This window comes from Crocodylus siamensis, chromosome 5 (genome assembly GCF_052110815.1).
Source record: "Crocodylus siamensis isolate JL-2025a chromosome 5, ASM5211081v1, whole genome shotgun sequence".
NCBI lineage: Eukaryota > Metazoa > Chordata > Crocodylia > Crocodylidae > Crocodylus > Crocodylus siamensis.
In genome coordinates this window covers 201,844,334-201,859,158 of record NC_143399.1, presented here as the reverse complement: position 1 = coordinate 201,859,158, position 14,825 = coordinate 201,844,334, and the positions used below count along the sequence as shown (strand labels likewise).

At 50.0% G+C, this 14,825-nt stretch overlaps 1 protein-coding gene across 1 annotated transcript; it reads right to left on the bottom strand.

Moving 5' to 3' along the window:
• Window positions 1-5,603: 5,603 nt before the first annotated feature.
• On the bottom strand, window positions 5,604-8,687 carry CYP8B1 (cytochrome P450 family 8 subfamily B member 1). Its single transcript, XM_090049956.1, has one exon. It carries the CDS (start codon window positions 8,610-8,612, stop codon window positions 7,080-7,082), a length of 1,533 nt encoding a protein of 510 aa, XP_089906082.1. The 5' UTR covers window positions 8,613-8,687; the 3' UTR covers window positions 5,604-7,079.
• Between the last annotated feature and the right edge of the window lie 6,138 nt (window positions 8,688-14,825).

The window sequence follows — 14,825 nt, the reverse complement described above, 5'->3', positions numbered from 1 at the left end:
TGTGTTGACTTGCTGTCTCTCTTTATGAAAACACCCTCTGATTTATTTAAGGCTAGAAGGGGCCAGTGTGATCAGTATTGATACTCTGCAGGTGAGGACCCTGAAACACAGGGGGGCCAAAGCGAGCTGCCCACCCTCCCTTTAAAGGGCAGCAGCAGAAACACTTGTCTGTAGCTACTTTTGAGGACTCTGTCTAAGAGGAAGCAATTCCCACACATGCTTGCACGCACACTGTATGTGGTACCATGTACAGAATAAGATTACATGGCATCCGTCGATCCTCCGAATCCTGGTGTATGCGTAAGAGGTCTAGTCGGGTGCCTGATGGGTCCTGCAACCATCACACCAAGACCTTCAGCGCATGCACCAAGGCAAGAGTATGGAGGAGTAGAGACTGCCCAAGACCTGCCATCCCCCATTTCAATCATGGAGACAGAGTCCAAAGGCCAGACCAAGCCCAGATGTTCAGTGTCTCCGTGTCTGTAGCTTCCGCCAGAGACCAACAGATAAGAGCTGTCGCTGAGTGCCTAACATCTCAGCAAGGATGAACTTCTGTCAGGGCGATGCCCCTTCACCTTTCTCCAACCCAGGAGTACCCACAGGGCAGTGGGGCCTAGGGTTTTGAGGCACCCTATATGTACCTTACTCCAGAGGTTGCAATGGGGGTTGTTTATAGGAGCCATGTATAGCCCCACCACATTACCACCGGGCCCTCCAGTCGGATGCAGCACACGGTCACACCCAGGATCAAATTAATAATATACCTGAAACAAAAAAAGTGGTATTTTTTACCCTCCTTGGTAACTGCAAAAAAAAGAAGTGGCTTCTTTTCCCAAATGCTCTGTGGTAACTGCTGGCAGCTGCTGGCTTTGGAAAATCAGGCCGCTTGTTCAAACAGGCAAGCCTGGACTTGGGAGCCTAACTTAACTATTAGGCCAGCTGCCTGCCGGTGGATCTCACTGGAGCCCTTTTGCCTACACCGGGGATTATGCAAGTACCTACTCACCGAGGACACGGACCTGCACATGTACTGCTGTGCATTGCTATAAGGATTTGCCGGTGCCTATTCCAGTACATACCAGGCCACATGCTTAGCTGATGAAAAGCAACGCTGCTCCCATGAAGCGATACCATTTCCTAATTTCTGGCTTGCATAAGAACATTTTGAACTTGGATGCTATTTTTGGGCTAGCCTGTTCTTCCACCTTCCTGGCTCCCCACCCACGACTACCTGCACTCCCTGATACCATGCGGTTTCCTTGTTTTGTTTCCCTACTTTCTACCTCTTGGCTTCACAGTGGCAGCTTAAACCCTGCTTCTGTTTGCAACCGTGGCATTTTTTGACCTATGAAGCAGAGAGGATGGTCCCTGAAAGAGCCCCAGGGAGGCAAGCGCCTGCTTTGTTTGGCAACCTGAGGGAGCCATCATCTCTTCACTTCTCTGGTGTTTCTCGAATGCCTCCTTTGGCTTCCTTTCTTGAAACCTTTTTATTTCAGGTCCTCAGCTCCCCTTCCTCTTGCCCTTGTGTTTCTCTCTCCTTTGAGAAGCTCAAGGTACCATGGGTGTGGAGCATTTCTTCCCTCTAGTCCTCCTGCGTGTCTTCGAGGGGGCTCGGAGCAGCCTTTGGGTAGGGCTCTCGTCTGCTTGAGTTTTCGTGGCTGAGCGATGATCCAGACTCAGGCCGATCACGTGGGTTTTGAAGGAGCTGCTGGATAGACCTGGCTGCATCGGGTTTACTGAGTGGGCTAAAACCAGGCGTGTTCTCCGCAGGGAGGAGCTCAAGCAGGCGTGTCTCGCCCACCCATCCCTACACCTTCATGGGCTTTTGAAGGGACTGGAAGAGGCTTGGTGCCCCCTTGAGTTAAACCGCAGTTCAAATAAAATCCTTGCTGCTTCTCAGGGCAGGAAGTTTCTCCAGGAAGCAGGGTGTGACAGGGCACAGGTTGTGCCTGTTGCTCAAAAAGGGTTTGAGTAGGCAGTAAACAGGTAGGACCAGGCCCAAGCGGGCGGTCACATGTGAAGCAGGAGGCCACCTGATTGATGGAGAGGCCTAGGAGCCTGGGCAGAGCGAGCAGTTGGCGCAGGGGGCCGAAGGAGCAATATCCTCAAGCCGGCTGCTCCCAGAGCACGTGGCGGTCCGGGCAGGAACTACAGGGGAGGTGGAGGTTCCTGGTCGCGGGGCATAACCTAAAACTACACCCTGCTGGGGAGGATGGTGTGGTGGGACTGACTGCAGCAGGGCAGCATCCAGGAAGGGTGAGTAGGGGGTGCCAGAAAATCTCAGCCCCGCTGCCTTGCAGGTACCCCATGGAGGGGAAAAGCTAGGGGAGCACACCCCAAGAACAAGGCCCAGTGTGTGGAGCCTGAGGCAGGGTCCAGGCCATCTGAAGAGGGCCCAGGTCCACCAAGTGGGACCTGGGGCTCACAAAGGAGCCAGATGTGAGGCTCTGAGGGGTGGGATTGAGAGCCCCAAGAAGGAGCCAGGTGTGAGGCTCCAGGGGCATGGGATTGAGGCCCCAGTGTGGGGAATGAGGGGGCCCACGGGGTCCAGAGGCAGGCAGGGAGCCTGAGAGAAAGGGCAGGGCTGGGAGCCCTGAGTGGGTGTGAAGAGAGACCCCAGTGTGGGCGGTATGATTGAGAGTCCAGTGTGGGGCATAGGGATGTCTAGGCCAGGTGAGGCTGAGTGATGGCCCAGCTAAGGGGCTGGCATGTGCTGATATGGCCCAGATAAAGGGCTTGGGCGGTAATCATGTATATGGATGCGAGCTGTGAGGCGTGGGATAAGTGGAGGTTTGGAGTCGTGTACACGCCCCTGGCATCAAGGCCATTAAATGGGCAGTCTCCCAGACGGGAACAACATAATTATACATCTGAGGTGAGGCAGGTGGACAGCTTTCCCCAGACAAGTGGGCAGGCCACCACTTAGACTGGCCCCAGGAGCCCCACTTGTTACACATGGCTATGGGCTCAAGGACAGGCTGCCTTCTCCTGGTCTCTGCTGGGGCCTGTCTCCTCCATCAGAGGAACCTGGCACTGCATGAAGGGAACACAGCTTCTTCAGGACTGATCCAGCCTGGGGAAAGGCAAGGAGGAAACAAGCACTGTGGCTGAACTCCAGCAGAAGAAACCTGAACAATGACAGCCGGCAGCACCCACCGGGGCCATGCAGCACCCACCAGGGCCATGCAGCCTGCCTATATGTGCACTTGTACACTAGTTCTCTTATGAAGGGATGGCCCGTTCCACCCTCGTGAATGGAGTGGGATGTGGAAGCAAGGTGGATCACAGGGCACTTCATGAGAAAGGGCCACGCACAGTGCCCAGTGAGACTTCATCTCCAACGCCCGCCCTGGGCTTTGGTCTCAGCAATGGCTCAGGTAGGGTGGCCACTGACCCACCCCCAAATGCAGGACATTCCCCTGGTCAGGGGGAGATAGGGACCACCATCCCCCTTGGCCAGTCAGTAGTAAGGGGTGGGGCTGCTGCCTCCTTGGCCAATCACAAGTGAGGAGTGGGGCCACCGGGTCTCTTAGCCAATCAACACCAAAGGGCAGGGCCACCACAAAAAGGCCACCGTCCTCCCTGCTTTCCTCTCTCCCCACCTGGCTGGCTTGGAGCCCTGCTTCTCCTGGGTGTGCACAGCCCTACCTCTAGGCACAGCCAACAGCATGGCAAGGACAAATGATCAGCATGCGTTTTCACCAATGAACTGAAAAACAGGACTTTTTGCAGCCTGGTCCTCCATTAGAAATGGACAGGGGACAAAGGGTTTAAAAAGAGGACCAATGGCCACTTCGAGCATGTATACATGTGCTCTGGGAGTAAGGGGTGTGCTCTAATTAGAGTGGCTCCCAAAGCTGCTCTAATGAACGTGCCCAGAGCATCTTGTGTATCAGCATCCCTGCACTTAAAAATGGCATTGGGGCACTTTAGCTAAAACTCAGTGAATGCGGGGATGGTGATACACATGACACTGGACCATGCTCCAGCAGACTTGATTAACTGAGTCTGCTCTGATGTGCTGTATATACAGCATGTTGGAGCAGCCTCACTGCTGGCGTGTAGGCACCCCCCTAAGTCCAGGCACGCTTAACGAGGTTGAAGAGAGTGGCCTGGAGGATGCTGGCTGAACCCAGTGCAGCTCATGACACATTTTTATGTAATTCCCATATTTTCTCACAGCTGACATGCATCGTTTCACCCCAAAGTCAGCTGGTGGAAATTGGGATGCGCATTGTATACAAAAAAAAAAGATGAATCCTATGGGTCCAGAAATTTTGTGGCGGGGGAGTGGTGGCAGCATCAATTGCCATGTCATTGGGAGCCACGGTAATTAATGCTGCCACTATGCTCTCATCTCCAAATTTCCAGACCTGTGGGGAGTCCCAGGCCTGATTGGGAGCCCCCTCCAAAGGACAGTGTATCTTGTAAGATTCTCCCTCCAGATATGCAAGCATGATCCCAAACTGTAGGTGGCTTATCTGTACCCTGAAATACCGAGCGTTCAAATGTACACATCACTGACAGCGGCCCTTTATCCTGTTGGACCAACTCAAATGTCACCAAGACGTTGACTTTTACAGGAGGGGTCTAACAGCAGGATGCAAACACCCTTCACCATCCACACTCGGAAAGAGCGCTGTTTCTATAAGTGCTTCTGAAACGCTCGGAAAACGGCCGCCTGTGTCATTCCATGTCCTGGTGATTTTAAGGAAAAGGAGAATATGACCAAAGTATTGTAACACCCATACAGTGCCATCTCTTATTAGAAGGGCAATGAAGAGTGAGTGAAAGATGAGCAAAGGAAATGACTAAAAGCCAAGGGGATATGTTAAAGCTTGTGCTCAGTAACAAGAGACTTTGTTCAGCTGAAGATGTTGCCCATATGTGCCTGGTTAGCACTGCTTCAGAAATGCGTTAGATCTCTGTTCAGGCAAGACTATTACATTTCTCCCCTCCTTCCCCCAGAGGGTTTTGTTTTGGGTTGAATTCTTTATTTTAAAACTATTGCTGCGGCTGAGTGTACTTAATAATGCGGCCTGCTTACTCCAAAGACACCACTAAGGTCAATGTAAATGAGACTGAATTCTGTTTGAGGCAAGTTCCCCAATCATACCTAACATATCCAAAGTTCAAGGTTGGACGTAGTTCAGGAATGCAGTTAAAAATAGTTCCCTCTACTTTAGCAAAGTTGATTAATAACTTCACTACACCAGACAGCCTATTTTGCAGCCAGGGGAGCGAATTGCATAGAAGAATGACACTGTAGATTGAACCTAATCGATTTAATACTGTAAGAAAAATTTTCATTCAGGACTGCATCAGGGCACAGGGTGAGAGCATGGGAGACTAAAAAAGGTTGGGTGGTGGGTAATGTGATTTGTGTCTCCTTAATCATGTACCCGTATGGTTTTCACCCTCCTCATCTCTCCCCACGCCCCCTCTCTTCTTCGTTAGTCTCAGGGCCTGATACAGCCATTAAGCACTTGTTCAAATCCAGTGGACATAGTGAAGCACAAAGCAGAGCCCCTGTGAGGACGGAGCAGACCTGGGTAAGTTTGAAATGATAATTGGTATGGCAATAAAATGATATAATTGCCCTAGAAAAAGAAATCTGAATTGTAAATTTCTGGCAACGTAAATCAACTTCCGCCAACTCTTCATTGCCTTAAAAAAGCTAGTTTAATGCAGCTTTTCCATTATAAATAGAGGGTGCTTATAAGAGCTGCCACTGATGGGTGAGACCATAGGTTCACCTTGCCCAGTCACCCTTCTCACAGTGGCAGAGAGCGGATGCAGAAAGGGGGAGCGGACAGGGTAGGACCAGAGTATTTGTTGTTCTCTTGTGGTTTTCTTGCTCTGCTGGGTATGAGTCATTTCCATCTGATGTTTGCCAACTGCTTTTCCCTGGAAAATAAGTATCACGCGGGTGCTCGGTGTTCTTGCCTTTCTAGAAGTCCCATCCCGCCTTTCCCTTTCTCCGGTGTCTTGGTGTTTCCCCAGACGTTCCTAACTTTTCAAACCAGCAGTTCATTAACAGACTAGATAACCTCAACTAAAGTGTCAAAAGCTTCCCGCTAGCTTGGGTCCCCCAGTCACACATGACTCAGGATATTAAATGCCATAAATGGGTACAGAGACATTGAGGCTCCTAAATCACCTTGGGTGAGATCTGTGCCAGACATAAGACCAGACCTAACTTTGGCAGTGCTTTATGCTTTTTGGAGTTTTACCCTCAGTTCACACCTCCCTTTGACTCTGATGTATTTAGAAATATAGCATTTAACATGCAAACATATCCCATGTAAATTAAATAGCTCCTGCTCAGCCAAGTCTGACCACTCAGCCTGGCAAGATGCCTGCACTTACCTTATGGTGCAGAATATGGAGGGTAGAGAAACCAAATGTTGGAAAATATCTTTGCGCTGGGATCATCCTTTCAGGACAGCAAATGCTAGGGCTGAAAGAAACCGACTGTGTCCCTTTAAGAAGAAGAAATGTTGGCAAAACACAGAATGAAGGTTTATGGTTCAGTTAGTCTGAAAATAATTTGCAAATTCTTTGTACTTAATCACTTAATAAAAAGCATATTTATTGCCACCTGAAAAATTCATACATATTTCTCAATGTACACACTCCATTCAGATTTAAAATGAGTGAAAAAAGTAGAGAACCAGAAGCCCACGCTCAAGAAATTCTACCAGCTCCTATTTTCCTTTGGGGAATTCATTAATCTTCTTGCTTCCTTTGCCGGTCTGGAGGCAGCTACTCCTAGAGGCAGCCGGTTACGATTCTGCAGCAGGAGGTAGCCCAATTCCTAATGACAGTCCGAAAGTCAGAGCAGCGTGTAGATAACAGGACAAGAGTACAAGCAGAGCTGTGATGTACCTCAAGGTCAACACACTGAGTAAAGAGAGAGGTTGCAGCAATCATTTAACAGGCTTAAACTTATCCATGTCCTTACGCATCATCAACAGCTTCTATCCTCAACAGCTCAATTTGACTAGTGATTCACTAATGAATGAATTTCAAGCCAATACAAAATAGGTGTATGTCAGAAGGGGGCTCACCGTCTCCTATTAAAAGCGTAGCCGATATCGAAACTGGATATCATGAGTGGGCTGCATCATACCAAAACCCCACCGGCTGTTATCTATGGGAGGGATTTCCTCTTCTCCATTAACCAGCTCCATATCATAGTAAAGCAACATCAAGAACACAAACAGTTTTATTTCATTGACTGCAAAGAAACGTCCAGGACAGATGGATGTGCCCGCCCCCCAGGGCATAGTAGAGTACTTCAACTTTTTTCCATTCTTGTAGAAATCCTTCTTGGTGCCATCAGGGTTTAGGAACCGGTTGTATTTAAAGGTGAGAGGCTCAGGATGGATTTCGGGGTCCATCTGAACTGCAACATAGGGGAACAGGGCTACCCTGTCTCCTCCGCGGAGGATGTAGTCTTCCCCATTGGCCATCTTGAGATTCATGTCCTCAACGACCGCTCGGATCAGAATAGGGCCGGCTGCCAGGCGCAGCATCTCCTCCACCGCACTGTCCAGAACTGGGGTCTTCGTCAACATGTCCCTGGTGACGTTAACTGGGGCGCTGCATGGCTTCACGGCCTGACCAGACTCTTTTAAGACTTGGTCCACTTCTTCCCGCACTGCCTTCATGGCTTCGGGATGTTTCATCAGATATAAGAGAAGCCAGAAAGAAGCTGGGCCTGTATTGCCTTGGGAGGCCCAAAGCAGTAGAAACATGAACCGGTCCCTCATGTACTCGGGGACACCATTCTCTTCCAGGTCCCGTTCTTGGCTGCTTATCCACCCACTAATGTTATCCTTTGTGTAGGTCTTCTTCACAGAAAGCATGTTCCAGAAGAGCTTCTTCAACCTCTCAGCCTCCATTTTATCCTTGGGCGGCAGCACAGCGTAGGCCAGACGAGGGAAGAGACGGTCGTACTTGCGAAACTCATGGAAGACCTCTTCAGAGTGGGTGCGGTCATGCTCTTGGGCTTTCTTCTTGCTCGCAGTGCCGTTGGTTGGCTCATTTCCATACAAAGCCAGGTAGCCAGCCCTGAAGACAATGTTGTAGCTGTAGTGGAAGAGCCCATCTTGGCTCCATGGCCTCCCCTCTACTCCGGCACCCAGGCTATGGAGCAGCACGTTCTGCAAGTTCTCCATCATGGCCTGAGTCATGACGACAAGCCCATCTCCCATCAGGTATTTTGTGCTTGCCAGCTGAATGATTTTGTGGTCTGTTGAGACAGGATGGTATCCAAAAACCCTCCTGACCAGCTCAGATGCAAATTTCTCAAAATCCAGTTTGGATCTGGATTCCTTCACAATGGCCCCAAAAGACAATGGGTCCATGACAAAAGTGAAGTAGTAGCCTCCAATCAGCACCGTGAAAATGTCCCCGTGCTTTCTCTGCATCTTCTGTAGAAACTCTGAGCTGTTGTTTCTGAAATCTAGCGCGTAGCCCAGCCATGGGATGTAGCCTTTGTCCAGGGGAGGCTCTTTGGGTCTTCTCCTGCGAAATGCTCCCAAGAAGTGGAGGCTGCCGAGGACCACTGTTAACAGGGTGCAAAGAACTGCTATCCAGATGGCCATTCTTAGGGATCTGTGCTCTGCCACAAAGGATCCAGCCAGACTGCGGAGAGATGATTAGACTACTGTATTTATAAATTGCCCTTCTCAGGTATCAGATTACAAACCACTGACACGTGGCCTCGCTCTCTGTTTGCTATTCACATTAACCCTGCAGCTAACGAGCATGCCAGGTTTTACCTTCTGTTTCAGTTCATGCAGAGTGCAGATTTTTTTTTAAGGCTAGAAGGGGCCAGTGTGATCAGCGTTGTTATTCAAGCAGGTGGGGACCCTGACCTGCCAACAGGCAGTGTCCTGCCCACCCTCCCTCCAAAGGCCAGCAGAAGCAGAAACACTCCTTCAAAGCCCCTCTTGAGGACTGTCCATGAGGCAGTGATTGCTAGAAGTGACCTGATTTCTCAAAGAGCTGGGTGCTTTGTGGTAACTGCTGGAGGCTGCTGGCTGTGTTTGGGATCCTGGACTTGGGATCCTAACCTAGCTATGGGGCCAACCGCCTGGTGGTGGATCTCACTGGAGTCCTTTAGCCTACAGGGGATTATGCAGGTACCCACCCATTGAGGAGATGGCCCAGTGCCTGCACTGTACGTTGCTGTAAGGATTTGCCAGTGCACATACCTAAAAGACCACACTCTTAGCTATAGAGCAACACTGCTCCCAAGAAGCTGCACCATTTCCTAATTTCATAGAATTTATGAACAACAGCGTCGGCGGCACCTTTTCATAGGGGATGCACCGCCACACTCAGGGGGTGCACGTGCACCCCCTACGCATCGCCAGTGATAGAAAATGAGGGTTGAAGGGACCTCAGAAGGTCACATCTAGTCCAACCACCTGCTCCAAGCAGGACCAGCCCCAACTACATCATTTCCTGCCAGCTGAGGACCGATGATGTGTACCTAAACTGTAAGGTCATAGCAGGTGGGACTTTTACTCTCTCTCTACAGTGTCCAATGCATGGGGACCCCTTCTTCACTGGAGCCCCCATAATAGAAGCTACTTCTGTATCGATTTGAAATAAGAACATGTTTTGAAGTTGCAGATGCTATTTTTTGCTTATGATTCCCTTTCTGTTACCTCCACCTTCCTTCCCCTCTCCCTCCACACTCCCCTGGCACCACACTCCCACTACCATGCATTTTCCTGGTTTTGATTCTCTACTTTCTCTGCCTCTCAACTTCACAAGGTCAGTTTAAAGTAGAGGTGGGAAAAATGTGGCTTGTGGGACAGATGCGGCCCACCAGGCCATTATATCCAGCTTGTGGGGCCCCTAAAAAATTTGGAAAATTAATATTGATCTGCCCCTGGCTGCCTGTCATGCGACTCTTGATAGCTTACCAAAACTCAGTAAGAGGCCCTCGGCCTGAAATAATTGCCATCCCTGGCTTAGACTCTGTTTCTGTTTGCAACCGAGTTGTTTTTTGATCTACGTTGCTTGCAACTCGGAGCAGAGAAACCAGTCCTTGAAAGAGCCCCAGGGAGACAAACTTCTACTTCGTTTGCTGTGTGTGGCATTTCTTCTCTCCGAAAGACCTGTGTTTATGAAACCACCCAGGCACAGTAAGCACTGTCCTCACCGTCCTCTTCAACTCTTTGATCTCTCCTTTTACTTCTTTTCCCAACACCATTTTTTAGTTCCTCATCTCCCCTTTCTCCTGCCCTTGTGTTTCTGTCTTTCTTTCCTTCCTCCTGTCTTTCCTTTCACACTCTGCCTCTCACCTGTTTCCAGCCACAACCCCCTCCTGCCACCAGCTCTCCCCTCCCACAACACAGAGCAGGTCCTGCTACACCTCTCCTCTGTGACCTATTAGCAGGACTTCAGCCCCCCAAGACACCCGCCTGGGGAGCATCTCGGTACCCATGCTGGGCATGAAGCATTTCTTCCCCTTCGTCCTCCTGCATGTCTTGTAGCAGAGGGCAGGCAGCCTTTGTGCAAGGCCGTCTCCTCTCCCTTGCTTGAGCAATAATCCAGTTAGAAGTTAATAACATAAATCTGGCAGAAGTTGCTGAGTTAATTGTTCTCAGAAGTGTGTTCTCCCCAGGAAGGAGTCCAGGAAAGTATGTCTCACCCATTCATCCCTACACCCTGACCTCTGATCATGTGCGTGGCTCTTCTCTCAACTCTCTCAAGCTTCTCCACATCCTTTTTGAATTGTGGAGCCCAAAACTGGACGCAGTACTCCAGCTGTGGCCCCACCAAGGCCGAGTACAAGGGGAGAATGACGTCCTGGGATTTTCTCGAGAAGCATCTATGGATGCAAGCCAGCGGTTTGGTCGCTTTACTGGCCGCAGCATCACATTGCAGGCTCATGTTCATCTTGTGGTCAGTGATGACCCCCAAGTCCCTTTCATCCGTAGTGCTAGCCAGCATAGCACTGCCAAGCCTATAAGGATGCTGCAGGTTTTTCCTCCCAAAGTGGAGACCCTTGCATTTTTAGGTGTTAAATGCCATCAGGTTCTCGTCCGCCCATTTGCTGAGCCTGTCCAGGTCAGCCTGGATCACCTGCCTGTCCTCAGGTGTGGATGCTTTACCCCAAAGTTTGGTGTCATCAGCAAACTTGGCCAGTCCGCTTCTGACTCCAATGTCCACATCATTAACGAAGATGTTGAACAATATGGTCCAAGGACAGAGCCTTGAGGGACCCCACTGGTCACAGGACACCAACATGAGTGACTGCCATCTATTATTATCCTCTGGGTCCGACCACAGAGCCAGTTTCCCAGCCAGCAGATGGTGGTGGACCCCAAGCCACAATTGGCCAGTTTTGCCAAGAGGTGATCATGGGATACCAGATCGGAGGCTTTTTGAAGTCAAGATATATGACATCAATCTCTTCTCCCTTGTCCAGGTGATAGGTTACCTGGTCGTAGAAGGAAATGAGATTGGTCAAGCAAGACCTACCTGCAACAAACCCATGCTGGCTATCCCTTAGGATGTTGGTGTCAGCCAGTCTATTAAGAATGGCCTCTTTAATAAACTTTTCTAAGATCTTCCCCAGGATAGAAGTCAGGTTGTTGGGCCTGTAGTTAGCCGGATCCACTTTCCTCCCTTTCTTGAAGATCGGCACCACATTGGCCTTCTTCCAGTCTTCAGGCACTACACCAGAGCGCCAGGAGCTCTCAAAGACACGTGCCAGGGCTGGACTATGATGCTCGCCAGCTCCTGAGTACTTTGGGGTGTTAAACCACAGTTTAAATAAAGTCCTTGTTGCTTCTCAGGGCAAGAAGATTTGGCTATTTCTCCAGTTCCCCTGGTAGCAGAGCTATCAGTCACGCATGGTGTTAGGTTCAGGCACAGGCTGCCTTCTTCTGGTCTCTGCTGGGGCCTGTCCCCTCTGTCATAGAAGCCCTGGCACAAAGGTAATTCGACTGCATGAAGATAGCATAGTTTTTTCAGGACTGAGCCAGCCTGGGGAAGGGCAAGCAGGGAACGGAGCACTTTGGCTGAACATCAGCAAACGAGTCTGACTATGTCTGCCTGCAGCACCCACCCAGGCCAAGCCGTGGCTTGTACATAAGGTCTCTTACGAGATGCACTTGTAGAGGGACTGAGATGTGGAAGCAAAGTGGATCGCAGAACGCTTGATGAGAAAGGGGCTCGGTGCAACTTCAGCTGGAACGTCAGCCCTGGGCTTTGGGCTCGGCAAGAGTCCAGGTGTGATGACTGCACTTGAAGACAGTGGCAGGGGGGAGGCTGCTGCTGCTGCCATATCTTTCCTTAAGTACCCTCTTTTCTCACATATAGTATGCATCCCCCTCCCCCCCAACCCAGTTGGTGGAAATTGGGATGTGCATTTTATGCAAGAAATATGGAGCTCTTGCATTCAGAAACTTGGTAGTAGGGGAGTGATGGCAGCATTAATTACCATGTCACTGGGAATCACGGTTATTAATGCTGCCCCACTCCCTCACAGCCAAACTTGAGGGCCTACGGAGAGCCCCCAGCCACATGATATGGCCCCATACACCATACTGGGCTGGCACACGGGGTCAGCCTGCAGCGGGACCTGGCCTGCGGGGCCAGACCTGGCACATGGGGTAGGCTCAGTTCTCCAGCTGCTATTATTCACTTACCCTGAAATTTTTTTTTTCCCTTCATGCTGCTTTTCAAGACCAAGGTGCATGTTATATGCGATAGGTGGTGGTCTGTTGTATGCGAGGTATCTTTGGCCAGGTGTTTTCTGCACTGGTCCAATGCCTACCAGGTTTCAGAGCAGAGGATGCTCCAAGTGTCCCCAGTCCTCTTCCATCCCCATTTCTCGTGCCTTATCCTCTCCTTCCCCACATTAGTGTGATGCCCCACCTGACTCTTTCCACTGCCCCTTTCCTCAGCTCCTGCCCTTCATTCACTCAATCCCTGCATCTGTCCCCACCACATCCCCAGCCCACTGTCTCCTATCTTTTCGTTTGTCTCATTTTTCTACTTTCCCAGTCCCTTATCCCACTTCTAAACATTAGTCCTTGGTGCAATCACAGGACTGCAAACCTTTGCTTGAAGACACAGCTTACAGCTGATTTCAGTAGGCACAAAGCAAAATTGTTCATTCATTTTTTGGTGCTTTGGTTCAGTACAGACTCAGTCTCAGGCTGATTAAAAGTTCATCCCTTAATTCTGTAATGACCCTGTGTCCCAGCCTGACTTTGTGCCTGGGCAGGACATAAATCCAGTTGGCATGGTAGACTGATGGACTACTGCAGATAAGGGACAAATCAAGGTCTTGCCTCAAGGCTAGAGCAGCAAAGATAACAGAGAGCTGATAAATTTGGACTTGTGAAACATGTACTCACCTCCAGCTCAGACACTGTTACATCAGGTACCTATCCCTCTCCAGCTGAGGGAAATTATCCTCAGTCTAGTCCAGGAGGATTTGTCTGGTCTAAGTCTATCCCTGTTCCCCTGGCAGACAATGATAAAAACCTTAAGATCACGCTTCAGGATGTGGTTATGCCTGTCATAAGGGGAAAACCAGCACACATAGTAAAGTCTGCAAATGATACTTCATTTCTCTAATCTACATAATCCAGTGAGTAAACACCCCACCTGCCCTGGACTGGCCAACGCCAAAATCCTAAGGGATAGCCAGCACGGGTTTTTGCGGGTAGGTCTTGCTTGACCAATCTCATTTCCTTTTATGCCCAGGTGACCTATGACCTGGGCAAGGGAGAAGAGATTGATGTCTTATATCTTGACTTCAAAAAAGCCTTCAATCTGATATCCCATGATCACCTTTTGGCAAAACTGGCCGATTTTGGTCTTGGCTTCTCCACAACCTGCTGGCTGGAGAATTGGCTCTGTGGTCAGACCCAGAGGGTGGTGGTTGATGGAAGTCAATTGTCGTGGTGCCCTGTGACCAGTGAGGTCCCACAAGGCTGTGTCCTTGCGCCTATATTGTTCAACATCTTCATTAATGCTGTAGACATTGGCGTCAGAAGTGGACTGGCCAAGTTTGCCAATGACACCAAACTTTGGGGTAAAGCGTCTACACCTGAGGACAGGAGGGCAATCCAGGTTGACCTCAAGAGGCTCAAGAAATGGGTGGACAAGAACCTGATGGCATTTAACACCAAAAAATGCAAGCTTCTTCGCCTTGGGAGGAAAAACCCGCAGCATGCTTATAGGCTCGGCAGTGCTGCACTGGCTAGCACTTCAGATGAAAGGGACTTGGGGGTCAGGATTGACCACAAGATGAACATGAGCCTTCAGTGTGATGCTGCAGCTAATAAAGCAAGAGAAATGCTGACTTGCATCCACAGATGCTTCTCGAGCAAATCCCGGGACATCATTCTCCCCTTGTACTCGGCCTCGGTGAGGCCACAGCTGAAGTATCGTATTCAGTTTTGGGCTCCACAATTCAAAAAGGATGTGGAGAAGCTTGAGAGTGTCCAGAGAAGAGCCACGCACATGATCAGAGGTCAGGAAAACAGACCTGACAGGATAAGAGCCATGGGGCTGTTTAGCCTGGAAAAGCGCAGGCTCAGGGGTGATCTGATAGCCACCTATAACTTTATCGGGGTGCTCATCAGGATCTGGGGGAATGTGTGTTCACCAGAGCGCCCCAGGGGATGATGTGATTGAACAGTCACAAACTCCCCCATGACCATTTCAGACTGGACATAAGGAAGAACTTCTTTACTGTCCGAGCCCCCAAGGTCTGGAACAGTCTGCCGGCGGAGGTGGTTCAAGCACCTACAGTGAGCACCTTCAGGAGACATTTGAAT